At 39.6% G+C, this 27,903-nt stretch overlaps 1 protein-coding gene across 2 annotated transcripts in view; it reads right to left on the bottom strand.

Moving 5' to 3' along the window:
* Positions 1-25,243, bottom strand: part of atp6v1h (ATPase H+ transporting V1 subunit H) — a 43,464-nt gene extending 18,221 nt beyond the window's left edge. Inside the window, exons 1-9 of one of the 2 annotated variants that reach the window (XM_088326181.1) lie at positions 25,190-25,243; positions 22,927-23,086; positions 20,404-20,503; positions 20,231-20,320; positions 15,597-15,710; positions 14,922-15,026; positions 11,775-11,834; positions 6,938-7,035; positions 5,378-5,570 (exon numbers count right to left, since the gene is read on the bottom strand). In XM_088326181.1, the coding sequence (XP_088182307.1) occupies positions 5,378-5,570; positions 6,938-7,035; positions 11,775-11,834; positions 14,922-15,026; positions 15,597-15,710; positions 20,231-20,320; positions 20,404-20,503; positions 22,927-23,030 (864 nt within the window). In that variant the 5' untranslated portion in view covers positions 23,031-23,086; positions 25,190-25,243. The remainder of the gene's footprint in view (positions 1-5,377; positions 5,571-6,937; positions 7,036-11,774; positions 11,835-14,921; positions 15,027-15,596; positions 15,711-20,230; positions 20,321-20,403; positions 20,504-22,926; positions 23,087-25,189) is intronic. The other variant, XM_088326191.1, reaches the window with a different exon arrangement.
* Between the last annotated feature and the right edge of the window lie 2,660 nt (positions 25,244-27,903).

Genomic DNA, 27,903 nt, shown 5'->3' with positions numbered 1-27,903 from the left:
ACAGCGGGATGAAATATTCTACATTAAGAGTAGCAGCAGACACACTATGACAGCTTTGTGTAAAAGCTGAAGGACAAGACAGTCTCGGTTGGCTCATTCACTAATGAGGACATTTGGGAGAAACGACAATACATGCACATCAGTATTTGGATGGAAAAAAATCTGGGAACCCGGCGGTCTAAAAAAACTTCAAGCAAGGGACAATGAGCCCTCCTTCTGTCCACAACAAACTGAGAAAAACATCTGCTTGGTCTCCATTTGCCGCCCCCCCTTTACTTTTAATTAACCCCAGTACATCAGTCATAATGTAAACTTCTCTCAGCATCTCTTGAGGTTGAAATGGTGAAGGAAACGCTGCTACCTTTCTGCGCGGGTTCAGATACTGCAAAAAAAAGTGGTTCCGTTCTAAATCTGTCACATAATCATGCACTATTCATCCCAGCCTTTGTGCCCTGTGTGACAAGGTCGTCCGCACAAAGCATGAAAAATAAGCGAGGTTTTTTCTTTCTAAATTTTCAAATGAAAGTCTTTGTTTTGCCCCTGTGATTTGATTTTGTAAGCATTTACCAACAGCATACTGATTTTCAAGCAGCATTGTGATGCAGGAGGTGAGCATTAATGAGAACGGGGAGGGGAAACAAAATCAATTTTGAATTAGAAGCACCTTATTATAAAATCCTCAGGTGAGAATCACCAACATTTTTGTGGGGTGAGACAATACTGCTAATGGGGTGAAGGTGTAGGAATAAGACATTAAAGCAGCCCTTGTGCCTAGAGTGCCCTGTATTGTAAAGTGGTAAAATCTAGGTGCAAAAATAGAAAACCAAGCTACATGGGGAGGGTCTTTGGTGTGCTCCTAATAAGAGTAGTTTGTAAAGATCACCTGTTTTTTACATTTCAGACCAGAGGCTCTCTCCACCTTTGATTGTGCTCAGTTCATGAGAAACTTCTCGTGTGTTTGGCTGTAAACAAATACAATCTAAATAAGGGAATTGAATAGAATACACTTATCAGCTATGTGCCATAGATATACAATTAAATTGGGACTGGTGGTTAGTTTAGCAGCTAGTAAAAAAATATATATGAATAATAAATTGATACAGGAGATATTTTAACTACTTTGGTGAAGAATAATGTATTATTGAAAATTTTAGGGAATTATTAAGCTGAGTGAATGGTGCAACATGTCTTGAACTACAACAGCCTCTTTGGTCCCACTCACAAAAAGCAGGGCTTTTCCTGTAAACAACCTATATTGTCAATGCCCAATCAATTATTTTTATGACAGCTCTTGAGGCACAAAAAAACATAGTTACAATTTTTTTTTACCAAACTTAAGTCTGAGGTGGAGACACTGACAACGTGGTGTTTGAAAAACCACCTCATACTGAACACCACAAAAACAAAATAACTCATACTGGACTTCAGGAGAAAAGGCAGGAACCCGGCACCACTCATTATAAACAGAGACTGTAGAGAGAGTCCACTCTTTCAAATTCCTGGGTGTGCACACCTCCGATGACCTCTCCTGGTCTGCAAACACCAGAGCGGTGGTAGGGAAGGCCCAGCAGCGACTCCATTTCCTGAGAGTGCTCAGGAAAAATCATCTGAAACAGCAGCTGCTGGTGTCCTTCTACAGAGCCACAGTGGAGAGCATTCTGACATACTGCATTACGCTGTGGCAGGCTGGGTGCACAGCAGCAGACAGGAAAACACTTCAGAGGGTCATCAACATAGCCCAGAGAATCGTTGGTTGCTCTCTGCCCAGTCTGGAGGATATTGCCTGCTACCGCTACTTCAGTAGAGCAAAAAACATCATCGAGGACTATTTTCACCCCGGCCACCACCTCTTTGACCCGCTGCCTTCCGGCATACGCTACAGGTCAAAACAAAAACAAACAGACTCGGAAACAGTTTCTTCCCCAGAGCCATCACCACCCTTAAACACACTGCACAAAAAACGAAACTCTTGCAAACACACTACCTCATACAGATGTAAAATTGTATTCATGCCTATGCTTACTTTGCACAATGTTGCCTATTTTGCACTACCGCATATTGCACTAATACGATCCCAAAACTGCATGAAAACACCCAATGTAAATATCTTATGCCTCTACATGCCCACACTTTTTTTGTGTAAATTATCTGTTATCCTTTTTTTTATTCTCTTGGTAAAATGTGACACTATAGTGCCAAGTCCAATTTCGTTGTCACAATATGTTAAACCCATTTTGTAACAATGATAATAAAGGTATATTCTATTCTATTCTCTTTCATAAACCCACTGTATAAATTTTAGAAAAAAATAAAACAAACTAAATGTGTCATACTACAACTGTTCAACATCATTTTTTTTGCTTTATGCTATATTGTAGTTTGTCTCCCTCTTGCAATCACGTAAGATCCAACATTCGTCTTTGCTGCCAGAGAGTCAATTGCGGTTTCAAATGAGGTGTGCAGTATAGGAGAAAAATTGTGACAAAATACTGCAAATGAGTGGGGTACAGGTCTTTTACCTTTAGCTCTGAGATGCAGTTGTACTGATTTAACCTCAGAAATCAAAAGGTAATTGTTTCTCCTCCTGGCCATTTTGAACTCTTAATCTTCTTAGTATTATTTGTCAATTAACCTAAGTCATGACAAAAAAAAACTCTGAGTTCAATTCATTTAAAGTCTGCAAATGTGTTGCTGTTTTGTAATTTGTTTCCTTAACCAGTGCGAATTTGTCAGAAAATGGCTTCGCAAGTTGAGGACATTATAGAAGGACTATAAAAACATCACCTGTTTAGAGTGATGAATTTAATTGGCTAGGAGACACCAAACAAAAAAAAACCCAAATTAAAAATAAGCAACCGCACTCTCAACGCTTTTGGAAGAGAACCGCCAATACACTTCAGTCCTAAATTGGTCAAGAGAAGTGTGAGAATTTTGAATTGTACATCATGATTTATATAACAAGTACTGTCGTTGCATGTGTTACATAAGTCTAGCACACTGCACATTTGGGAAAATCAATGAAATGGACACGTAATCACTGCATTTGGGGAGGTGCTTTTATATTACAGTCAAAGTGGATGGCATGATTAAGAGTGAATGGCTGCTGGGGAAAGCAAGAATCCTGTGCAGGGCTGCGTTAGCGGTGAAATGAATAAACTTTTTAAGCTTTGCTTGAGCCAGAAGCCAATCGATATAGAAAAGGGTAAAACGTCACCCACCTGCATCACTTTGTGAAAACAACAAGGGAGGTGGATTTGAGACACTACCATGTAAAAAAAAATTTGCAATCGAAAAAAAAAAGTGTACTACAAAGGAGGACGGCAGATTGACTATCGCTGTGTGAGGAACACATCTCCATGCACCCGGTGGTTTCCCTTAACCACCAGGGTCTTAGGGGCACCGGTTCCTGTGGTGTGTCTTGGGCAAGTACAGCCGGGTGACCCCCATCTCTCCTCAGGTCAACAAATGTTTCCACCCAGTGTCGAACCGGGCACCTTTCACGAATGTGCTAACCTCTTCACAACTGACCGAACTAATAAGGCGACTGCCTAAACGGAGATTAGTGTGGCGATGGCAGTTTATCTGGCGACGATGTTTAGTGACGTGAGGAAACAAGCGCCACCAACACATAGAGCCAAAGCGCTTCTCATAAGGAGAGAGATATATGTCTAGTTTGTATATTTGTTGTGTTGGCTGGAAGTTGGAGCTCCTCATCTTATTTGTCATGTTGCGTGAGACCGAAAACTCATTCAAGCACCCAACGATCAAACTCGTGCAAGTCTCGCGGAGCAATGCAAGATTTTGTCTCCGGTATGTCCATAACATAAGGCTGCGGAAGTGCTATAGCATTGATTATCAAAGTGATTGTTTTTTGCTTTTCTTCAAAGCAATAACGGCTCAATAAAAAAGGTTTACCTTGTTTGTTAGGATTCTGTTATTCACCCAGAGAGCTATAGTAGAGGGTATGACAATGTTCTATGCTTGCAATGACACAGTTTAAATTAAATGTATGATCAAAAAAAAAAAAATGTTTTTTTTTTGTTCAGAGTATTTTGATTACGTTAACAATCAGCATTAAGACTCGGACAATGTAAACAGTGAAAATAAGAAAAGCATTTTCGTTTTCTAAAATATTTGAGAAAATTGCATAGTTTACATTTTGTTCTTGTGGAAATGGGTACTATTGTTTAAATTAGGGCTACATATGTGCAATTGGTTGTTACCCAGGATTAACAAAACTCCGTCAATCCAGTATGGCCCCTTATCTTCAGAAAGGTCATGTCCTTAAAAATAAGCGGTCTATAGTACTTTAGAGTTGCCTGGTTGCTTGGTGACAGCAACCTCAAAAGACAAAAGCCACCTACTTCATTTCTCAAACTTTCATTGCAAAAATGAACCTAAATGGAAAAAAAGGACTAGAAATCTTCTCAAAATATTTTTATGCTTGGAGGTAGTGGGTTTTAATATGTTTTTAAAAAACCTAAAACATATTTTTTTGTTTTGGAAACAGTTTTAGACAGCAATAAAGACCCCAAAAATGAATTATGTAGGTTTGAAATCTAAAACAAATGTAATTGATAACAGGTCTTGAGAGCTTTTTGCGCACTTGCGTTCCCATATCGACGTGCGAAAAGGCATAGTGGTTTCATCAGTGAATGTTAAGTATTTGTAGCACGAATAAGCTTCTTTGCCGTCTCTTTTTCGTGATGCATCAATAAACGGTTAAGTGTTTCCTAGCTTAGGAAGCTTTCTTGAGGCAGAAAGTCACACTGATATAAAGCATCTGAAAGAGCAGTCTCAATATTGGCAAAACTAATACAGACGTTTTCCAGTCACGTGTCTGTTTTGCAAATTTTAATTAAATTTGTTTCAGAGTTTGTAAACATTGAGTTGGAGACCCAGCTAGTGAAATTTAGAGAAAATCATATAGCAGTATTATACAATATGTCTAGTAAGTAACGAGTTATCTAATTGATTTGGTGCTTGTTGTTGTAATCTGCTTTAGTAGCTGAAAACTTGGGACAGGGTGGAAATGTAACATCTGACAAAACTGATTTTGGGTTCATAAGGCTTCTGAAGATTTTTGCTCCCCAAAAGCAATCACCACAAAATATAACCAACCGATATGAAGCAATGGCAGAAAGCAGCTGACCAAGCAGTGTGACTATATAATTTTGTTATTTATGTATCTTTTATAGAGTTCAATTTTATCGCCTTCCTAAATTGCTTAATAGACCCATTTCAGTCTGCCTCCCCAGAGGCGATAAAGCACAACACCCAATTACAAGTTAAAAGTGCAGTGCAAAGCTTTCTGAAATATTTGGGCACGTTTTTGAAACTTTTTAAAAGTGAAAAGTGGTGGGAGTTTGCCACATACCCTAAAGGCTGCCAGAATGATCCGAGTGACCTTCTCCTTGACAGATTCCTGCAGGATATCAGACAGTGCTGGCACCACATTGTAGCGCCTCAGCTGCTCACACAGCTGCGGGCTAAAAGCCAGGAGCCACACGCAGAAGATCATCTGGTACTGGAGCTGGAATCCGCACTTGTTGCTCAGCACTGCAGTTATGCTAGGGAGGGAGGAAAAGGGGATAGACAACAAAAACAAATGCTGATGAGCTGCTTCTCAGTGGTGTGCAGATATCTTAATGGCTATGGTCTGCGGTTGTGCGCCTTTGTGCCATTATATTTAATCATGGCCTTGAATACTATGTGCAAGCGGGGCGCGTGGACCCGGAAAAAATGCAAATTTAACAGCAGGACTGCCAACGGTCTCCATGACGAATTGGAGCTGGAACGGAGCTACAATAACAATGTCCCGAATATTTAATGGCTGAAGGTCTACGGAGAATTCAATAGTTGGTTTGCTGTCTAACATATACTCTCAACATTTGGACAAAACAAAAATAATGTGGATTTCCAGATCAAGCCCACTCTGGAGAATGGGAACACGTAGTAGGCTGTAGGAGCAATGTTTATTGCCCATGATGACCATTCCAGTTGTTTTGTTGTTTTCAATCACAATAAATAATATTTTTATTTTGTAGTTCTGTATAAAAATCCATTGTGCAAGACAATAAAATGCAATCATAACAATGACAATAATAACACACAAGATAACAATAATAATTGTATTTGTATAGTATCTTTTATAACACTTTACAGAGAACATTTATTGAAACTACAACCAAATGAAATATATAAACTTAAATTAGAACCGCGTCTATGAAATATGTAATATTACTTTTGTCATATTAATAGTTGGGTAAAGGAAGGTGCAGTATTTGAGTAAGATCAGGAGGGTTCTCCTGCAACTGCAACCATGGAAACAAGAACCATTTGATGTGGGGTAGTGATAGTATTATTGCAAATTCATGATGCATATGCAAAAAATATTGAACATTAAAGGAACCTTACAGTTGAGTTAAGTATTTTCCTTGCTTCCGAGTCTTATCAACCATTTTCCTGAGGGGACAAGTTGCATTGTCATATTGGAGTGATGTCAGAGTAATTTGATGTTTACCTTTTTACGATTGTGTCCCCTTGAAGTGTTAGTTATCCCTCCCCTAATTCTGTGACTGAACTGTTTGTAATAAATAAAGGAATCAGTTGAGGTTCTGATCAGATGAGAATCAGGACTTGGGCATATTGCATCTCCTAATGAGCAGAAATTTCTGTCTCTTGTCTCACATTATGTGTAAGATGATAAAACACAACTATGAACAAACCACAACCCAAAAAAATTGTGCCCTCGGGAGCATTGGACACCGGCAGGCTGTACTTGCCCAAGGAACACCACAGTAAGTGTTGCCCAGACGACCCATGCGGTAAAAAAATGTCATTGAACCATAAAATTTCAATAAATGTCAAAACCTTATTGAAAATACAAAGAGTCTAATTATTACATGTTTCAGGTTGTAAAAAAGCAACTCCTTACCAGTTAACTCCATCAGCCTCAACCCAGGCAAACCTGTACTCGTTGACCCTGAGCATCAACTGAAGGCAGCCGGCTACACACTGGACATACTGAGAGCTCTGCAAAGCACAGAAGAAAAGCAAATATTGACCCCCGCTCTAAATCATGACCCTGCTCTCGGTCAATCAAGGAAATGCTTTTTGTTAGAATGTTAATTTGCGTTGAGAGACGATAAGAAAACAAAAAGCAGACCAAAAAAAGACAGCACAGTGGAAAATCCAGCTCTAAACACCTTATTGTAAATCCATTTACTCATAAATGCTTCAAGATCAGCACATGCACTCTGGCAAAAAGATGCAAATTCTAGCTTTGTAAGCAGCTCAGTTGAGCCCCTAGAAAAGTGGTAATATATTAGCGCGAACAAAAATTCCTAAAAAGCTGTTTTTTCCTTCTTTGCCACGGGTTATACCAAATATCAAGTAATAGTATATATATATATATATATATATATATATATATATATATATATTATTTTTCTCAAGACTTGATCATTGAATTCATACTTCAAATCTTTCTTGCAATTGATTGTATTGAATATAGGTTTACAGTAAAGTTCGTATTATAAGCCGGGACTTTTTTCCCAAGCTTTCAACTCTGAGGCTTATGCAATAATGCAGCTATCCATCCATCCATTATCTGCACCGCTTAACTCCAGTAGGGTCGCGGGGGTGCTGGAGCCCATCCCAGCTGTATTCTGGCTGTGGGCAGGGGACACCCTTAACTGGTTGATGATGCAGCGCCCGAGAAGTGAAGGTAAGGGTGAGACACGTGGAGTAAATGTGTTGAGTAAAATGCAAGCTTAATGTAACATCGCCTTTTGTGCATGAATAAAACTAGCATGAAAAGACCCTCATCATTGAAAAGGTGTCAATCAAAAGGTGAGGGCTGACTACCATATTGGGAATAATTTTACGAGTCTGTTCATTTATAGAAACAAACAGATGACAAGAAGCAACGTCCAACGTAGCAAACACGTTTAAGGCGGATATTTATCTGTCAGCATTATCGTGTGTTTTGAAGTCAATATTTTACACTGTTAGATTCTATGGACTGTCCTTGATGTAACAAACCCATTTTTGCGGACATTAAAGGAAGATGAAGATGGCCAGGGGACATACTGGTGAGTTACGCCAGCTTTATAGTTCCAGGGTATCTTGTTTCAGACTCATCGTGAAGTTTCCCTGGAGAGTATATTTTGAAATGGCAACATATTGAATCCCAAGAGTTTAAGATTTCCTATGATATGTGGCATGACATATTTCAGTGACTGGTGACATCGTACAGACAAGTATTTATTTATCAAAAGTCTAGCGGCCACCCAACGGGCTATCGGAAGCTTAAGGGGTTAAGGTACCTTATATTATTAAAACTCTTTCTGTATACCGTCTTTATTTGTCAATATCTCATGTTTCAATGTAGGCACCTGCGGCTTATAGTCAGGTGCGGCTCATGAACATACACAATCATTTTTTTCCTTAAAAATGTAATGGGTGCGGCTTATAATCATGTGCACCTTATAGTCCGAATTTTACGTTAGTTATGGATATAGGAGGTATGCCACACCCCCTTTTCCTTTTTGGGGACAGATAACAATGCTTATTGCTGAAAAAGCCTTTGGTAGGAAATCGAGAAAAAGCACCTGAAAGAATATTGAATTCATATTTTTTTTTTTAATCAATCTACCAAAAAGAACCAAAGTTCATCTTTTGTTTTCATATGTGGTCCTTTGAATTATTTTCTCTTAAAAACAAGGTGAAAAAAACGAAACTAGGAGGCATTGTACAATCAGTGGCTCTCATGCAAAGCTTGTTCATAGAGAAATGCAAAAGTTCTGCTTTTTGTCTAGAGGCAGAAGCGATAGCAGGAAACGGGAAGTCTATTCTTATCTTTTTAAATTATCAACAACATAATTCAAGTTTAACTCACTTATTGCCAAAGACATTTATCCCGTCATTTTATTTTTTTTTTCCACAAAGGGTTGCTGGTGGGTTCTGATGCGCCTTCAAAAATTGTAGCATGCCAACTAAGGGAAGTGGTGTTTAATTTTAGATTTGAGAATCAACTGTTTTTTGTCAAAACAATAGTTACGACAATATGAAGGCAACATTTACCTGTACAAGTCCAAAGGTCCCTAAAAAGTTTGCAGAAGTTTGTGTGTCCCAATGGTCCTAAGAAAACTGTTGCCTGCGGGCTTCAAGCCCCTGGTAGGGTCTTTGATGACAAACAGTTCCTAGGTAAGAGGCCAGGTGAAACACAGCTCATAGACCCCTTAGACGACAAAAACCTTTGGTTCACGATTTCCTGATTTCGGACGCAGGTTCCCTGTGTCCCCCTCTGGAGCCAGGCCTGGAGGTGGGGTCCGCTGGCAAGCCCATGGTGGCCTGGCCTTTGCGTCGGGCCAGGCACAGCCTGAAGGGACGACGTGGGTCTCCCTTCCCATAGGCTCACCACCAGTGGGAGGGGCCAAAGAGGTCAAGTGCATAGAGAAACGGAGGGGTCCTTGGTGCACCGATCCCCAGCTAGAGAAAACTGGCTTTTGAGACATGGAATGTTTATCTCACTGGCTGGGAAGAAGACTGGGTTGGTGTGAGAGGTTAAGAGGTTTTGACTAGATATAGTCGGACACAACTCCACACGCGGCTTGGGCTCTGGTACCAGTCCTCTTGAGAGGGGTTGGACTTAGGAGTTGCCCGCAGCGAGAGGGCGCAAAGCCGGTGAGGGCATATTAGTTGTCCCACGGCTCAGAGCCTGTATGTTGATGTTCACCCCGGTAGACGAGAGCAGCCAAACAGCAGCTCAGAGTGCCCACGCTTCTTGGATTCCTTGGAGTGTGTGCTTGAGAGCGGACTCCCTCATACTGCTGTGGGACAACATTCACGTGGGCAATGACAGTGAGACCTGGAGGGGCGTGATTGGGAGGAACGGCCCCCCCGATCTAAACAGATTCACTAATTGACTTCTGTGCCCATCACGGCCTGTCCATAACCAACACCGTGCTCAAACATAAGAGTGTCCATTTGTGCAGCTAGCACCAGGACAACCGATTTAGAATCCTCAGCATTGCATCCCTGCTTTTTGTAGATGATGTGACGTGATGGCTTCCTCAAGCCACGATTTTCAGCTCTGATTAGAGATGTTCACAGCCGAGTGTGAAGTGGCCGAGATGAAGATCAGCACCTCCAAGTCAGAATCTATGTTCTCAGTCGGAAAAGGGTGGCATGCTGCTTCCTGCTTGAGGAAGAGATCCTGCCACCAAGTAAAGGAGTTCAAGTATCTCGGGTTGTTGTTCAGGAGTGAGGGTAGAATGGAACAGTAGATTGACAGACAGATCGGTGATCTATGTTCCTAACCTCACCTATGGTCATGAACTGTGGGTCATGACCGCAACAACAAGATCCCAGATACAAGCGGCATAAATGGGTTTACTGTGCAGCGTGGCTGGGCTCTCGCTTAACGATGAGGTGAGAAACTTGGTCATCTGGGAGCGACTCAGAGAAGAGCCGCTGCTCCTCCGCATTGAGAGAAGCCAGTTGAGGTGGCTCGGCCAGTTAAGGATGCGTCCTGGACGCTTCACTTGGGAGGAGTTCCGAACAGGATAGGCTGGAGAGACTACATCTTTAAGCTGGCCTGGGAATGCCTCTGAATCTCGGCGGATGAGCCAGATGAAGTGGCTGGGGATAGAGAGGTCTAGGCATCCCTGCTGAAGCGGATGCCCCCGAGACCTGGCCCCGATAAAGCGGAAGAAAATGGATGGATGATAAAATCTATTGTACACAAACATTTTACATAGCGAACCGAAGAAAGAACAGAAGTGATACCTAACAAGAAGACTCAAAGTAATGTATTATATTTAGATTTTGTGTGTAGGTAATTTTGTGAGTCTTGGAATTTTTTTTAATTATGCCCGTGCTTTTTTAACTATTATTCATTGTGCTTTAGTTGTGCTTGTCTCTTGAAAAATGGCTGACTGTGAATAAATTTTGAACATTATGTAAAATCTTGGGGAATCTTACACCAAGATAACATCTAAAGAACGGAAACATTGTAGCGCATTTTACCCTAAAATCTACTCCCCATACTTTGTAATGATTTGATCTCAATGTCAAACATAACACCAGCATAAGGAAATGAAAAGTGTTGGATTATGGAAGCTCTGCTGTAAAAAAAAAAATTTGAGTCATCATCACCTATATATCGAAAAACTTCACGCGCAGTTCAGCGCATGCAATTTTGCAGTGAACATCCTCAACACATGCTTAAACAGGATAGTGCAAAGAGACATAGCAGGAAGAAAGCGTTGGTAAAGAGTCCCATCACACCTGAGTGAGAATTACATTAAAGATTGGAGTGAAAGGAATGGATTAAATTGATTCAAGCAGGGAGAAAAAGAGAGAAGCAGGGAGGAGTAGAGGCTACCTGGCTCATAAGAAGGTTAGTAAACACACCGCATATTACAGAATAAATAGGCATTTCTGTGGAAGAGGAGGGAACAGTACATTGCAGTGAATTAACTGATGGATGCTGCTGCTGCCACGTTAAGTGCTACTCCACTTTAAAACAACATGCACTTTTAGCATTACGTGACATTTCCATCATGCACTGTGAAAAAGCAACCAGCAACAGCAAACATCATGCCGTCAATACGTGGCCCCCCCTGCTGGGTGTGGTTTAATGAGACTCGACGTCCACACTATATAAAAAACGTGTATGGACAGAGCGATCCGGCGGCGTGGAAAAAAAGTTGACAGTCCCAAAGCGTGTGCAAGGCTCACTTTCGATGCACCTTGCTCATACTCACTTCACTGGGGGAAATGCTTCCTGCTCCAGAGCCTGTTTCTGGACCTGTACCATGTAGGTTCTAACAAGAGACAGACAAAATCAACAAAAGAAATATACAATGCCTTCAAGCTGAGAGTTCAGCAGAAATAACCCCCACAAAGACTGGTAATTAACAGGAACGGGATATCCGAAATCAGATCCAAGATAGTCTTAAAGGAAAATGCAATCACTCGAACAACACATGCTTCGGCGGGAACACAAACAGAATACAGCAATTATGGGGAAACACACAAAATTAATATATCTTCTCTAGGGCCACCATCACCCTAAACAAGAACACAAGACTGTCAAAAATATGTAACCTGCTTATGCATAGGAAAATGGGATTTCATATCTTATTTCTTGACATTTCACTATTGTTCTGATGGACTTAAAATTTAGGAGAATCTCCGAACACAACCTTTAAAATGTTTCTGCCTATATAGTTTAACATTCTTTTGTATTTTCATTTTATATTTTCAATATTTATTACATGTTTATCCTGAATTGCCTCATCTAATCACATTGTAAACAATGTTCACTACGTTGTTATCTATGACCATTAAGACATTTCTAATTCTAATTCAGTGTAGCTGCACATCACCCCACCCCAGACCGCCGAGGAAAATCAATGATAAATTCACATACCTGCCAACTTTTGAAAGTGAAAAAGCCTAGTAACTACGGTCAGGTCCAGGACGATGCCGGGGTGGGGTGGGGGGATATTGCGAATCGAAAGAAAGCTCAATAATGTATTTAATATAACAGTCATAGAAAACCCTCATAGTTTTCTTTTCTTTTCAATATTTGATACAATAAGAAACAAAACATTTGATTTCATATATATATTTATTTAAATCTTTGTGCCCAGGCATGCACTACCTCGTGTTAGCGAGTCCACTGCAGCGGGGAATCGGAGAGGAGGTTAGCTCCGGGTAGCTCCACGTTAGCGTCCGGGATGCTAGACGTGAGCCACGTTTCCGTAAAACACAGCAAACTGCACTTCCTGTGCGCTTTGTTTTTATTTGGTATAGAGTTCACATTTACGATGATTACGGACGGTACAGAAGACTTATAATGCCGCTAGCCGCTTAGCCTTAGCTCCGGCACTGCATCTACGATAGGACCCCCTCATCACGCCGGCGCGAGAATTGTTCAGGGCAAGGAGTTGATTCTGGCAGCGCCAATAGACTTTTGTTTGAAATTGTACTTTGTCTCCATATTGCGGTGGAATGTTTTTACGATTTTATTTCATTTATTTTCTAAGGGGAAACCCGTAGTATTTTGTGATCCAACCGTAACACCGTAGTGGGTTCAAGAAAACCGTACTCATTACGGCAAAACCGTGGTACTTGGCAGGTATGAATTCAGCTAAGAACAACATAAACAGTGGAAAAGTAAAACAAGGTTCACAAGTTAAAATTTAACAAGGTAAAATAAATTTTGCAGTGGGAAGCTAGCTGACCGGAGATTCTGATGACAAATTTCAAAACAAATAAATGAAGATGGAAATAATCTGTATTCTCCATCAAACTTAAAAACAAAAAGCTAAACTGAATGAACACTCCTTTGTGTTTAAGGGTCATTATTTTTTGTTTTAATGGACTATTTACTCTTTGGATGAAAGCCGACAATTAGTAATATTATCTGGGTGTGCAAGTTATACCAGGTATTTTTTCCATAACTCAGCTAGTTTATATTATGATTTGATGTATCTCTAAGATAATTCCGTTTGCAAGATTTTAATCACACTAAACAAATGTCCTGCTTTGAAAAAAAAAACAAAAAAAAACAACAATATTGTTTTTAAAGAGGATATAAGTAACTTTACAAAACGTTTGTACTTGTGAAGCTGTCTGTCAAAACCATACATCACTGGAGCTCCTCAAATCATCAAAAACAATATTGATTCCCCCAGATTATTTGCACAAACTAAAACCTTGTGCGCAGAACTCCATGGATTGAATAAATCTGTACTCTTGTCATACCATGGGTTGAAATCTGAGTGCTTGGACTTTTGTGATTAAAAAATAAAACTGAAGGAAAATGTTCCCATTGAAGAAGCACAGTGACCCATGAACTATATTCAACATTTTTAATAGACAACAGAACATTTTTGGAAAGCACTTCTTGAAAGGTTCCATGTTAACTGACACTCCCATCCTCATCTCATCTCATCTCATTAGCCGTACCGCTTATCCTCATTAGGGTCGCGGTGGGGGGGGGTGGGGCGGGGGGGGGGGGGGGTGGAGCCCATACCAGCCATCTTTGGGCAGTGGGCAGGGGACACCCTGAACTGGTTGCCAGCCAATCGCAGGGCACACGGGGACAGACAACTCATTCGCTCATTCACACCTAGGGACAATTTGGACCGGCCAATTCACCTGAAACGCATGTTTTTGGAATGTGGGAGGAAATCGGAGTGCCCGGAGGAAACCCACGCAAGCACGGGGAGAACATACAAACTCCGCACAGAAAGTCTGGAGCTGGATTTGAACCCACGACAGGTTCCCATGACATGAACTGCGCCGCCGTGCTGTATTGCCTATATCTTCACCTATTGGGATTGCATATGTGAATAATCACGAGGTCCAACAAGAGATTGCAATAAAGGCAATTGGATAAAAAAAGTGCTATAAATGTTGGTTTACTTTTGTTCCCTTTTGTGAGCCAATATGAAGATATTGTTTGCACCACATTCTACAAAATATACCTCGAGCAGAAAAGTTCTGTATACATTTAAAGAGCACATTTCTTTGTTCTTGGCTTTCATACTGTCAGGTAAACAATATAAAAGAAAACACTTTAGCCCCAAACCTGTAGCTTTATACAAGTATGCTGCTAAATATTCTCTCAAATGAAGGTCACTTCTTTTTTAAGGAATTAATTGGGTCATAACTCGTTTGCTAAACATGTTGGAGGAGATTCAATCAAATCAAAGTTTTATTAGTTAATGAAAAAAAGGTTAAATGGGAAAGTGTAGTCAACTTAATAAACTACAATATTTACATAAAAATAATTAAGGATGCATGACAAAAATTTCTTTCTGCTGGCAATCCATAATATCCTGGTTGTAGAGACCGATACCCGACACTAAATCAAAACATTAAGAAGTATGTCCTCATACCTGGGAGCTGAGCTGGCTTTTGATCCAGTTGAAATAGTAGTTCAGATCACTTCCTTCCATTAGGTCACGGCCCCACGCAGCCAACTTGGCAATGATCCTCGCCGCCTGTGTTTGGAAATCAAGAACGAGACAAGACATATAACGTCAGAAGGGAAAAAAAACTTAGTAATTATTGTATAGCTGGATTTACATTGCATAGAATTAGTGGGAAAAAAATGCTTTTGTGCTTCATTATGCTTTCACCTCGCTCGATTGCAATGGAAATCAAACTCTGGTATTTACTTACTTTGTTGCCTTATTCTGACATTTTAAATGCCCATACATAAAATAAAATAAATACATAAGATAAAACTGTGCACATAGTCTAGAATATCCCAGTGGGTGAGGAATAGCATTCCTAATGACTGAGTGAGCATCTTATTTTAGCGCAGGGTGAGGGACCGCCAGGTGGTCCTTCCCAGTTTCTAAAGGTTGCCAGGGGAACTTCAAACTAATTGCCTATATTTGTCAAGACTTTGAGATATGTAAGGAATTATTAATGGCCACATGATTAAGAAACCTCACTAGTTCATGTCTGGAGGTGGAGAAAGGTTAAATAGCTACGAATGGCTGATACGTGAAGAATGAAGGCTAATCTGGCAGGCGCTTGTTATCAAATATGAATGGCAAACTCACCATATGGACAGTAAAGAGGTCCTGGCGATTCAACATGGGGAGAAAGTAGGACCAAGCCGTGTTCTTTGTCTTCTTTGCAAAGTCGAAGAAGATGCTTACCCTCAGATGATTTTCCTGCATCACATTAATTGGCACTTAGCAGCAGCTACTCAAGTTCAAGTCTTTGCAAAACTATTTATTATGTAGCACATTAGTAAAATCTGCTCTGTTGACAAACACCTGGACAGATACCACTTCAAATGCATTTTACGTTAAACTTTCACGGTACATGCAGGTTTCACTAAACTACCACATTACACACAAAGGCCAACAGTTTTCTAACAGTATCTCATGAGCTAAAGCAATTTTTTAAACCACCAGTGGAAATTTCCTCATTATTAGGAACCAAAATTATATTTTTTCAGTTACTAAATAAAATTACTGTGTTCGTGAACTTAATTCTCGTAGAGATTATTTCTGCAACAACTCTAATATTACTTTAGGAGTAGTCAGATTACTACTGGGTTCCGTGCGTATCAAATTTGAAAGTAAAATGCCAAATCTTAGTATCTAAAGTTTGGCCTCTTTCTTGGTTGATTTTTTTTCTATTTTATCTTATTTTTGCCTGTATGAGGCAATTGCTAAGCAGAAATATGTTCAAAAATGTTTCCTGCTCATCTAAAAACGTAATTTTAGACTTAAAATACATGACCTTTAAAATCCAATATTAGAATAATTGCAGATCTGCTGATTATAGGCTGCATTCATACTCACACTGCATTCAGGCAGCACACCTGGGAAATTGACCCGATGATCATCCCCATTTAAATGAAAAAAAGAGACCATAATTTTTGGATTGGTATGATTTAGAAAAAAAACTCGTCAAATATGAAGTTAAGGTCACAAAAAATCCATGTTCGTAATAAATTAAACTAAGAAACAGCAAAGCCGCAAATAAAGCAAGGGAACGGTTTTGGCATTTTGTAACTACAAAACGTGCATTTATCCGTGACCATTTGCCTTTGCTAACTTTTTCCTGAGCAGTTCACTTTGAAAAGGGAAATTCAGTCATGTAGTGTGTATTATGTTCAAAATGACAAACATGTAAATAAAATCTTCAAGTACAACAATCTGGAATATCAGTAATGTACAGCTTTGTTATTTAATTGGAAGAATATATAAAAATAGTTAGCAACTAAAAATCAATATTACTCAAATTAATAAAAAATAATCTATGAATACGAATCCAAAAGCACATAAATTATCATAAATCATCTATGTTGTGTGGCATGACTTGGTGGTAGAGTGTTTTGAAGCAAGACACTGAATTCAAACTTGTTTCCAAGTAAGAAGTCAGTCAGCCACTTGCAAATTCGTGTCTGTGTTTTAAATGCCACACGTGTTTAAAATAATGTATTAAAAAACTGCCAATTCACTACACTGAATGCAAATACATGTTTAGCTCCCTTTTTAATACAGTACTGTGAAAAATTATTTGCCCCCTTCCTGAATTCTGTGTCTTTTGCTTATTTACCACTCGCTAAGGTTTCAGATAATCAAACCAATTTTATCAATTTTATTGGGGGCGGCAGTAGCTCAGGAGGTAGAGCGATCGTTTTAGGATTAAGGGATCCCAGTTCGAATCCCGGCTTGTCCGTGTTACATGTCGAAGTGTCCTTGGGTAAGACATTGAACCCTCAATTACCCCCAATAAGCAGGTTAGCGCCTTACATGGCTGCACACATCACGGCCGCTATTGGGAAATGTGAAGCACAATGTAAAGCGCTTTGGGAAGTCATTGACTTGAAAAGCGCTATATAAATGCAGATCATTTCATTTCATTTCATTTCAGATCATTTCATTTCATCATCACACAGAGACAACCCAAGGAAATACAAAATGCAGCTTTGAAATATTTATTAAGGCACAAAAAAAATCTAGGCCTATCTGGCCCTATGTGAAAAAGTAATTGCGCCCACTTGTTAAATTACAAAATAACTAACCACAATTACGGAAAGGCTGAGTTCAATTCCACAGGCAACACCAAAAATTGATTTCCACCACATGTGTTGAATAAGAAAATCGCTTACATTGAATCTGTTACCCAAATTGAAACAGGCTACAAAATCTCTAGAACACAACTGACATGTCACGATCCAAAGTAATTCCGGCAGAAATTAGAAAAAAAGTGATTGAAATCCTTCAGACCGGAAAAGGTCACAAAACCAATTCCAAGGCTGTAGGGCTCCAGCGAACCACCGTAAGAGCCATTATCCACAACTGGAGAAAACGAGAAACAGCGGCAAACGTTCCCAGAAGAGGTCAATCAACTAAGATTACTCAAAGAATGCGATGACGGCTCATCCAGGTGACAAAAGAACCTCGAAAAACAACCAAGGAACTGCTGCCCTTGCTGGACTCAGTTAAGGTCAGTGTTTATGACTCAATTATAGGAAGGGCACAGACCAAAAATGGCATCCTGTACTTTTTGGAAAGGACCTTAGTATTTTCGATAGTATAAACATGTGTGTCTGTTTATTTTGTTGTATTCCTTAAAGCCAGGCTGTTATTTTCTTTAAAGTGGACATAAAATGTAGTTTTATTAAGAAGGTTATGCTTTTATTCTGAAGGAGTCTCTCCGAGGGTGTAAATTTCCATGTCTATATTGGCAATTACAATTTTACAAGTTCAAGGCTTCGTTGCTGTCAGGGACCTTTTGGGAAAATTTTACAGGCACGATGAGTCGTTGCTGTCATGCACTATCTGGACAAATTTCTACATACTACCCATTTTCTTTTATTGAAGTTTACCATTTTTGTGTACTGTTACCCACTGCGTAATCTATTGCACCCTGGTCATCCTGGAAGGGGAATTACCACATGTGAGGTCCATTCTCAAGGTTTCTAATTTTCCTCATACTGAGGTTTTTGAGTTTTTCCTTGCTGTCATGATGGTTTAAGATCAGGTGATGGTTTAATTGTAACCTTTACAGTACTTTGAGACATTTTTTGATTAAAGACTAAACAAAAAATGTGATTTGACTTGCCTACAAAAAGTCAGTGAGCAAGAAAAACAAGGTATAGCATGCTTCACAAAGGAAAAGCGAGTCTGCTAAGATAGGGAAAAACAGAGTGTCAGGTGATAAGAACCTAGGTGATGACAACCTAGCTGATAAGGTATGTTTACAGTTTTTCATTTGTTTGGTCAAAGATTCATTCAGTGGGTGTTGTGATGTGTTCAAATTGTCACCGGCATGAGTCCTTATTACCACTAATTAAGAACCTTTCCGTGTAAGCCCATTGAGGGAATGGTTAAAAGGTTAATTTCTGTTAAATATAATCACAATGCACTCAGTGGAAGGTTTTTGTTCAGTTAGAATGCTCTTTTTATTCATGTTTGGTCTATCAGTCTTGTTTGTAGTGGTAAACATAAATATTTAATTTCATTGTGAAAAACCTGTTACTTAAATAAATAATAAGGATCACTATGTATTTTAATTTTGTTTGCCACAGCTTTTACGTTGCTACATAGTGAAAGTGACGGAAACAGTTGTTTAAATAAAACGCTAGGAAGCATCAGTCAAAAAGCTCGACCATCATTCAGTCAGGTCACAACAAAAAAGAATACAAAAAGTCGTTTTAACATTTGCCAAACAGCATCTTGATTATCCTCGAGACTTTTGGAGGAACATTCTGTGGACTGATGAGTTGAAAACTGAACTTTTTGGAAGGTGTGCTGCACGTTATACCTGGCATAAAAATAGTACAGCATTTGACAAAAAAGACATGATGTAAATAGTAAAGCATGGTGGTTACATTTTGATTGTCTGGGGCTTCTTTTCTGCCTCAAGACCAGGACAACTTGCTGTGGTTGACGGAATAAGGAATTCTGGAGTTTACCACAAGATCCTGAAGGAGAACGTCTGGCCATCAGTTTGTTCCCTTAAACTCAAGCACTCTTGGATCTTGCAGCAGAACACTTGAAACACACCAGCAAGTCCAGCTTTGAATGGCTCAAAAACAAACTGAAAGTTTTAGAGTGGCCAAGTCATAATCTGGATGTATATCCAATTGAGATGCTGTGTTGTGACCTTAGACGGGCAGTTGATGCTAGAAATGTGTCCAATATGTCATATTTGAAACCATTTTGCAAGGAAGCGTTGTGAAAGACTCATTGCCAATTATTGTAAACGTTTGATTTCTGTTATTGTTAGGTTCAGGGGGCAATTAGTTTTTTACATAGGGCCAAATAGGTCTTGATTTTTTTGTGCCTTAATAAATGGAATGAACATTTCAAAACTGCATTTTGTATTTGAAATAATTGTCTCTGTGTGATATTAAAATTGGTTTGATGATCTGAAACCATTGTGAGTGATAAATATGTAAAAACACATAAATTGGGAAGGGGGCAAATACTTTTTCTAACACTGTATATTATTTTGGGATTAATAGATTTACAATGCAAATAAATCAAAATCACATAAAGGGGACATATGTCTTTTTCATATGACAGTGACATCCATATGGTGTCATTGGGAATTTTGAGGGAAATAATAAGTTCCATTTCAAGATAAGAAGGCAACAGATTGAGGAAAAGGCAAGGCACTGTCAATATTTTCCAGGTGCACTTTTTACCACCACCTTTTTACGTAATACCTGTAGAGTGTCATCAATGAGAGTCAAGATGTACTGGACGGTCTGCTCCTTGGAAATGTGTGCCATCAGGTTCAGAAAGGTCTTTGCACACTGTATGAAAAATGCAACTGACGTAAAGACCCCTACCAAAACAGACTTCACATGTGAATAATATGTTGAATAAATCATAATACCTGATTTCCCTCATTGGTCAGGATGACTTGCTTTTCCTCGGAGTTGGCCACCTCAAATTTCTTGATGAACTCACAGTCCTCTGCGGATATCATCTGACTCCTGAAAAGGGAACAGATTGTCAATCGTGGTGAGTCAGTCATACGAACTGTATAAGGGATAATCAAAAATTTAATTTTCTGGCACAGAGTATGTCTAAAAAAAAAAAAGCTAAATTTGAAGCAATGATGAAATGAAATGATCTGCATTTATGTAGCGCCTTTCAACTCAATGAAGACTTCCCGACCCGCTTTACAATGTGCTTCACACTTACCCATTCACACACTCACACACCAAAAGCGGCCGTGCAGCCATGCAAGGTGCCAACCTGCTTATTCGGGGCATCAGGGGTTCAGTGTCTTACCCAAGGACACTTCAACATGTAACAAGGAGGAGTCGGAATTCGAACTGCGATCTCTTGATCCCAAGACGAGCGCTCTACCTCCTGAGCTACTGCCGCCCCTAATCAGGGTTTTTTTTAGGGGGTGGATGATGCATGAGCCATTTTTTGGCTGATTTTTTTTTCTCAAAGGATTTGAAGTTTAATGGTGAGTCGTTTGAGGTGTCCTTAAAAAGTTCATTCATTCATTCATTCATTACCTGCACCGCTTGTCCTCAGTAGGGTCGCGTGGGTGCTGGAGCCCATCTCATCTGTCTTCGGGCAGTGGGCAGGGCACACCCTGAACTGGTTGCCAGCCAGTCGCAGGGTACACAGAGACAGACAACTCACTCGCTCGCTCGCTCATTCACACCTAGGGACAATTTGGTCCGGCCGATTAACCTGACATGCACGTTTTTGGAATGTGGGAGGAGACCGGAGTGCCTGGAGGAAACCCACGCAAGCACGGGGAGAACATGCAAACTTCACACAGGAAGGTTCGATCTCATGACCTCAGAACTGTGCCACATACGTGCTAACCACTACGTTGCCGTGCTGCCCCCTTAAAGAGTTAAATGTAGAATATTTTCTCTATGGAGCATGTGTTAATAATGCCCAAGTGAATTCAAGAAGCATTTTTTTTTTCTGCACAGATGAAAGCAGGAAGGGGGAGAGTGATTTAATGCTCCTGCTTGTGGTTTTCTGTTAGTGTAGCATGAAAACGGTGAAAGCAACAAATGGACCATTTCAAATACCGACTAAACGCCAACCCAAACCCAAAACAAGATGAAAAAAGAAGCGTTTATTTGAGTGTGTCTAAGAAATGCACGTACTTGCAAGCGCCACACAAATGGCTTGACAGAGGTTGCAATGATCATTTAAGCCAGAAGATGGCATCAGCGAGTAGTCCATCTTTGAATTCCGGACTGCACTTTTAAACTTCAGATAGAAGCTCTGCATGATGGCGGTGACCTTTAATATTTGCACACGGTGCAAAGTGGTGATGAAAGAACAGCTTTAAGCTGTATACTCAGTCATTTTTGCATGACAAAAAAATTAAAATGATCAGATCTTTTATCAAGAAGAAAAAGTAACCTCACATTCACAATCAAGATATACTAAATACTTGAATTTGGGTCCTAAAAGGGGTGGTCACTGGGTCTCATTTGGGTTTTTAAATCTCTGAAGTGATTTTTGAGTTATCTATACTAAGCTCTCAGATAATTGTGAGTGTGGTTCATGTGTTTGTAACATTTCACATGGAATTTAGAGAAAATGGGAACAAAATAGTGCATTCAAATGCAAAGTTGCACTAAAGACTATTATTCCCAAAACTGGATTCTCAAACCATTTTGGTGAAAAAAGAATAAGTTGGCCAAACTATTTTTTTTAAGGACATTGCAAAGCAAAAGTGCTGAAAAATTAAAAAAAAAGCTGAAAGCCAATGTTCATCTGTCGTCCGTAACCAGAAACAGTGAGGAAACACTCATGACAAGTGACAAGTTGTTTGCATAGGCCTTAATCACAAGAAGTCTCAAAGGGCTCTAAAGACTGGAGACTGCGATTACACCATCACCGGATCTAAAACCTACATGGGGGCAAGGAAAAATTTAAACACCTCAGCATGAGGAGAATAAACATACATTAGACACACATCATCTATATCAAATATAGGTAATAGCAAAATGTCCAGTATACAGCTTCCTGAGGTAAATTCATAAGCTATTGAATATACAGTAATTGTGTTTTAAGCAACGTTAACACTTTCTGAGAAAAAAAATATAGAGAGTAAGTAGCACGTAGCCTCTTATTTGATTGACATTTTTTACATGTCCTTTCCTGATAAACATGTTTGTGCAATATAGTGTCAAACGGGGAAAGTTTGGTGAGAGGCCATTAATAGTGCTCATTGTACATTTTCAGACTAGTACAGAGGTTTAAAATTTGTGGAGTATTCTGCAATGTTGACACCCCGAACAAAATAATTTCATTCATCAAAGCACTTCTAATAATAACAGAAAAAGGAAGTTTCCCAAAGGACTTTGACTCAGTTACTCCCTATTGGTCTGAGTCACCCTCTCACAAGGAGATAACGTGTGTTACTTACTGCAGGTATGACTGCCAGTTGACCAAATTGGTGCGAACCTCTGCTGCCTTTGCAGCAATGATGTTTGTTGGTACGGCAGCGTCCACTGCCCCGCGGATGTCCATCCTTGGTGGTTATCGGATGCAGTTTTTGTTGATATGAAATGTGACTTGGACAACCCCTGGATGGGAAAACCAAGGGAACATGCAAATTAGTATTATTATTATTAAAATCTAATTTCATTTAAATAAGAAGTCGCAAAATTCCAGCCTGTAGACTATTATTGGGCTACACAGAAAGAAATATACGTTATATTATCCATCCATCCATTCATCCATTTTCCGCGCCGCTTATACTCACCAGGGCAGCGGGGTAAGTTATAGTATTTTTTGTTCATTGTTGTTTTTTTTATTACTTCTAGAATCATACTGAGCGTAAACCCGTTACAGAAAAAGTTCAGGGACCCATGCTGTAGATCAAGGGTCTCTGACAATTTTCAGATCAAGAGCTACTTTTTGTTACTAATTAGTGGAAAGGGCACTCAGTTTGATAGGCATTTCTAAAAAAAAAAACATGTTAATAATATGTTTTAACTCTGTTATTACCAGGTTAATTATTGGAAAAAGGATCAACTGAACCAAGTAAACCACTTAAAAGTAATAAGTTAATAGAAAAATCACAATGACCCAGCACTGGTGAGCTATTTTCAGAACCGGTCGACGGTAGAGGTCGATCGATTATTGGGAGGGCCAATCATCGGTACCGATACTTGGGAACTTGACATATATCAGCATTTGGATTTCTATTAATTGGAGGGGATGATTATTAATCCTCAGATGCAGTCGAAGACTCTCTCTCCCTTGCTCCTACTCCTACCATCCCCTCCTTTCTCCTCGCTACCCACCCCACGCCTTCTGATTGAATATGGGGGCTGAGCCAATGAAGCAGGAACAATTACATAAAAGCTGGAGCTCAGCTAACTCGTCCTGACATGCCTGTTTCTGTGATAGAAAATCGTGTTTGAGATTAAGAGATACCACAAAAAGTGTAGTTAACTTGTTTTGGAGGGGCATGTTCAGGTGGGGACTAATATCCATCCATCCATCCATTTGCTGCACCGCTTATCCTCAGTAGGGTCGCGGGGGTGCAGGAGCCCATCCCAGCTATCCTCGGGCAGTGGGCAGAGGACACCCTGAAGTGGTTGCCAGCCAGTCACAGGGCACATAGGGACTAATATATTAGCTCTTATCACAATATTAGTTGGTCAATCAAGCATGTGTGTTTGTAATTGAGAGAGAGCATAAAAGGCACGCTATAGTGAAGGTGATTATCTTTTACTATAACATTATTTCATCAATCTGGCTCTAAAACAAGAGTGTCAACACTTCAATTCACCAGCTCTGTTGAAATTATGATGCCTTTTTTGTTTTCAAGCCCATTTAGGTCATGTTTGTTGTATTGACATTTTTATTTATTTACTGTAAAAAAATCAAGGATCTATCAAAGATTTGATGTACCTTTGTACAAATTGCTGATAATCCTATTTTAATCCCTGCACTATTAGTTTTGGGTATAAGTGAAAGAGTTCTCATGTTAGTTGTGTTGGATATACAAGGGAAGTAAGTGATCATTTTTAAAAACTAAACTACCTCCATTTGAGAACAACAAAACAATTGGAACATTAAAATGACTTAAATAAACAAGGTCTTCAGAATACTGAATCAAAATATTGAGTTGATAAATCAATTATTGACGATTGCATCAACTGCACCGCTTTAAAATCACCTATGCTGTCATATAGACACATTTAAATTCCTGCACATCGTTAATCTCTTAAAAGGTCACATGTAGACGAAAGCCTTTATTGTGATAATGGTTTAATTGAGCAGGTTATATGACATGTTTGGTGAGTTGTGTTGATTGTAAAATAAATGTTAGTTACAGCTCACTGTCACTCGATGGGAGACGTAGAGACGCTAATTCTTTCATACTGCAGAAAGCTCACATGCCATAGCGACTTGATTTGGTCTTTAAGTATTTTTTTTTTATTGAAAATATACAAATATGGATGTGCACTGTAAGAAAATAGGTTTTAGAGTCTGGTCCGACCAGCTAGCAAAACAAGCGTTGTATGCTATTGCTAACTAGCAAAATTCTAGCGCTATGCAGGTCTAAATGACGACACAAGCAACAAACTATTTCGCTGGGACAGTAAATATTCAAAAATTATGTATACAATTAAAATCCTATGTTTGTTGGCAAAAACTGAAGGTAAATCACTCACCCGACGATCTTCTTTACTCAGCTGACACTTGTGACGACACGCTGAATCATGTGACTGGCGTCGCAGGTAGTCATGTGATCATTTACAGGAGCACAGAAGAAGAAGAAAATCAGAATTATGCTTTAATCTTTTTGAGTTTGGATGTTTTCTTGCATTAGGATGGTATTAAAGGATTTTTTTTTCAATGAAGAAACATAACGACATACAGTATAGGGAAGGGTATTCTGGCACTTCTTAAAGAAGGCTCCTTCGGCTCAGCCATCTAAAAAGAGACGACTTTTTGGCTCTCAAATGGTTCTTCAGACTGTTTTCGTTTCTTTAATCCATACTCTGTATTACCAAATATTATACAACATTATGCACAAAATGATTTTTTTTTTATCGGGAAAAAAGACAAACAGGATAAACAAAACAAAATAAGAAAAAAAGAAAGAAAACATGAAGAAGAAGTAGTAAAAGCAATGAATAAATCAATAAATACATAAAAAAGAAAAGGCAAGAAAAATAAATAAATACTTGGAAAAGAAACAAATAAAGTAAAACATAATAAAGAAAACATAATGGAAATTTAAAGAGCAAAAAGGGTTAAAAGCTACGAAAATAAGAAACAAAAGAAGAAAAATATTAAAGTAAAACAAGAAAAAAAGAGGATAATAAAAGAGGAAAGTGACGCAAAAGAAGTAAAATGCTAGGGAAAAGAAAAAGAAAACAGAGAGTAAAATAAGAAAAAAGAAAACAGTAAGAAAAAATGACCGTTTTGGGGGGTTCCCTTTAATCGATAGGCTATATTACCAATAATAATAAAACATTATGCACAGAGAGGGGGCGGCGACTGGGTGGTTAGCATTCAGTTTTTATGTTCTCTCTGTGCCTGCGTGGGTTTCGTCCGGGCAATCCAGTTTCCTCCCACATTCCAAAATTGTCAGGTTGATTGGCGTTTCCACATTGTCTCCAGGTAAAGATGAGCGTGCGAATAGTTGTCTGTCTCTTTGTGCCCTGCGACTGGCACGCAACGCAGCTAGTTCAGAGTGCCTCCTCCCCACTGCCCGAAGATGGCTGGGATGGGCTCCAGCACCCCTGCGACCCTAGTAAGGATAAGCGAAGCAGAAAATGAATGGATGGATGGATTATGCACAAAACGAATTAATAATTATTATTGTACTAAATAATAATAGCATTTATTGTTTCACCGTACTGTGAACTATCAACTCATTAGAACATTTTTATACCAAGGGATCTTAAAGTCAAGCAATTCACACCACACAACAAAATGTTAATTAAAGATATTGACTTTTCAGTACAACAACAAATCAACTCAATACAATAATAAACTTTACATTTGTTATGTAATTAAAAGCTAATTATGAAACAAATTATCCCTGAAAAACCCAGAACACATTGAGAAATGTATCTACAAAAGATATTAAAAAAACGATGATAATCTTTTCTATACTTAACAAATTAAACATCAACAACTATGGGAAAAAATCCTATTGACCAATCACAAGAGGAAAAAAGCATATCAAAGGGAACAGCTCTATAGTGTGCGGAGCCGGCACCCGTTGTTCACCTCCAAGCAGGGGGACGACGACACTTGGATTTTTGGTATTGGTCTGATCCCAAATAAATACAGGGTAGTGTCGATTGAAACAGATTAAACACTCATACTCTTTGCTTGAGCATGACATCGAACCTTCCTGTGTGGAGTTTGCATGTTTTCCCCGTGCTTGCGTGGGTATCCTCCGAGCACTCCGGTTTCTTCCCACATTCCAAAAACATGCATGTCCGGTTAATTGGCCGGTCGAGATTGTCCCTAGGTGTGAATGAGCAAGTGAGGGGTTCTATGTCTCTGTGTACCCTGCGACTGGCTGGCAATCAGTTTGGGGGTGTCCCCTGCCCACTGCGCGAAGATAGCTGGGATGGGCTCCAGCACCCCCGCGATCCTACTGAGGATAAGTGGTGCAGATAATGGAAGGATAGTGTACTAAAGTACATTCCATTGCCCAATATTTTAAAAAATAAAGTCAATATTGCAAATAAAGTGTCCTTTGTCTCTCATTTGCTCTGTTTTCATGGTGACGATGGATTTACAGGATTTTGTTCAGGAACGGTAAAATGTTTACATTGTTGGTTGCTACTCGTTGCTCTCTTTTGTCATCTGTTTTTCAATTTTTGGTGTAACCACGGGCGGCATGGCGAATGGGTGGTTAGCGCGTCCGCGGCACAGTTCTGAGGTCGCGGGATCAAATCCAGCTACGAGCCTTCCTGTGCGGAGTTTGCATGTTCTCCCCGTGCTTGCGTGTGTTTCCTCCGGGCACTCCGGTTTCCTCCCAAATTTTAAAAACATGCATGTGAGGTTAATTGGCCGGTCCAAATTGTCCCTAGGTGTGAATGAGCGAGCGAGTGAGTTGTCTGTCTCTGTGTGCCCTGCGACTGGCTGGCAATCAGTTTGGGGGTGTCCCCTGCCCACTGCCCGAAGACAGCTGGGATGGGCTCCAACACCCCCGCGACCCTACTGAGGATAAGTGGTGCAGGTAATGGAAGGATAGTGTACTAAAGTACATTCCATTGCCCAATATTTAAAAAAATAAAGTCAATATTGCAAATAAAGTGTCCTTTGTCTCTCATTTGCTCTGTTTTCATGGTGACGATGGATTTACAGGATTTTGTTCAGGAACGGTAAAATGTTTACATTGTTGGTTGCTACTCGTTGC

Source organism: Urocampus carinirostris, chromosome 1 (assembly GCF_059441175.1).
Source record: "Urocampus carinirostris isolate Australia breed hairy pipefish chromosome 1, RoL_Ucar_1.0, whole genome shotgun sequence".
Lineage (NCBI taxonomy): Eukaryota > Metazoa > Chordata > Actinopteri > Syngnathiformes > Syngnathidae > Urocampus > Urocampus carinirostris.
This window is presented reverse-complemented; position numbering and strand designations above follow the sequence as displayed.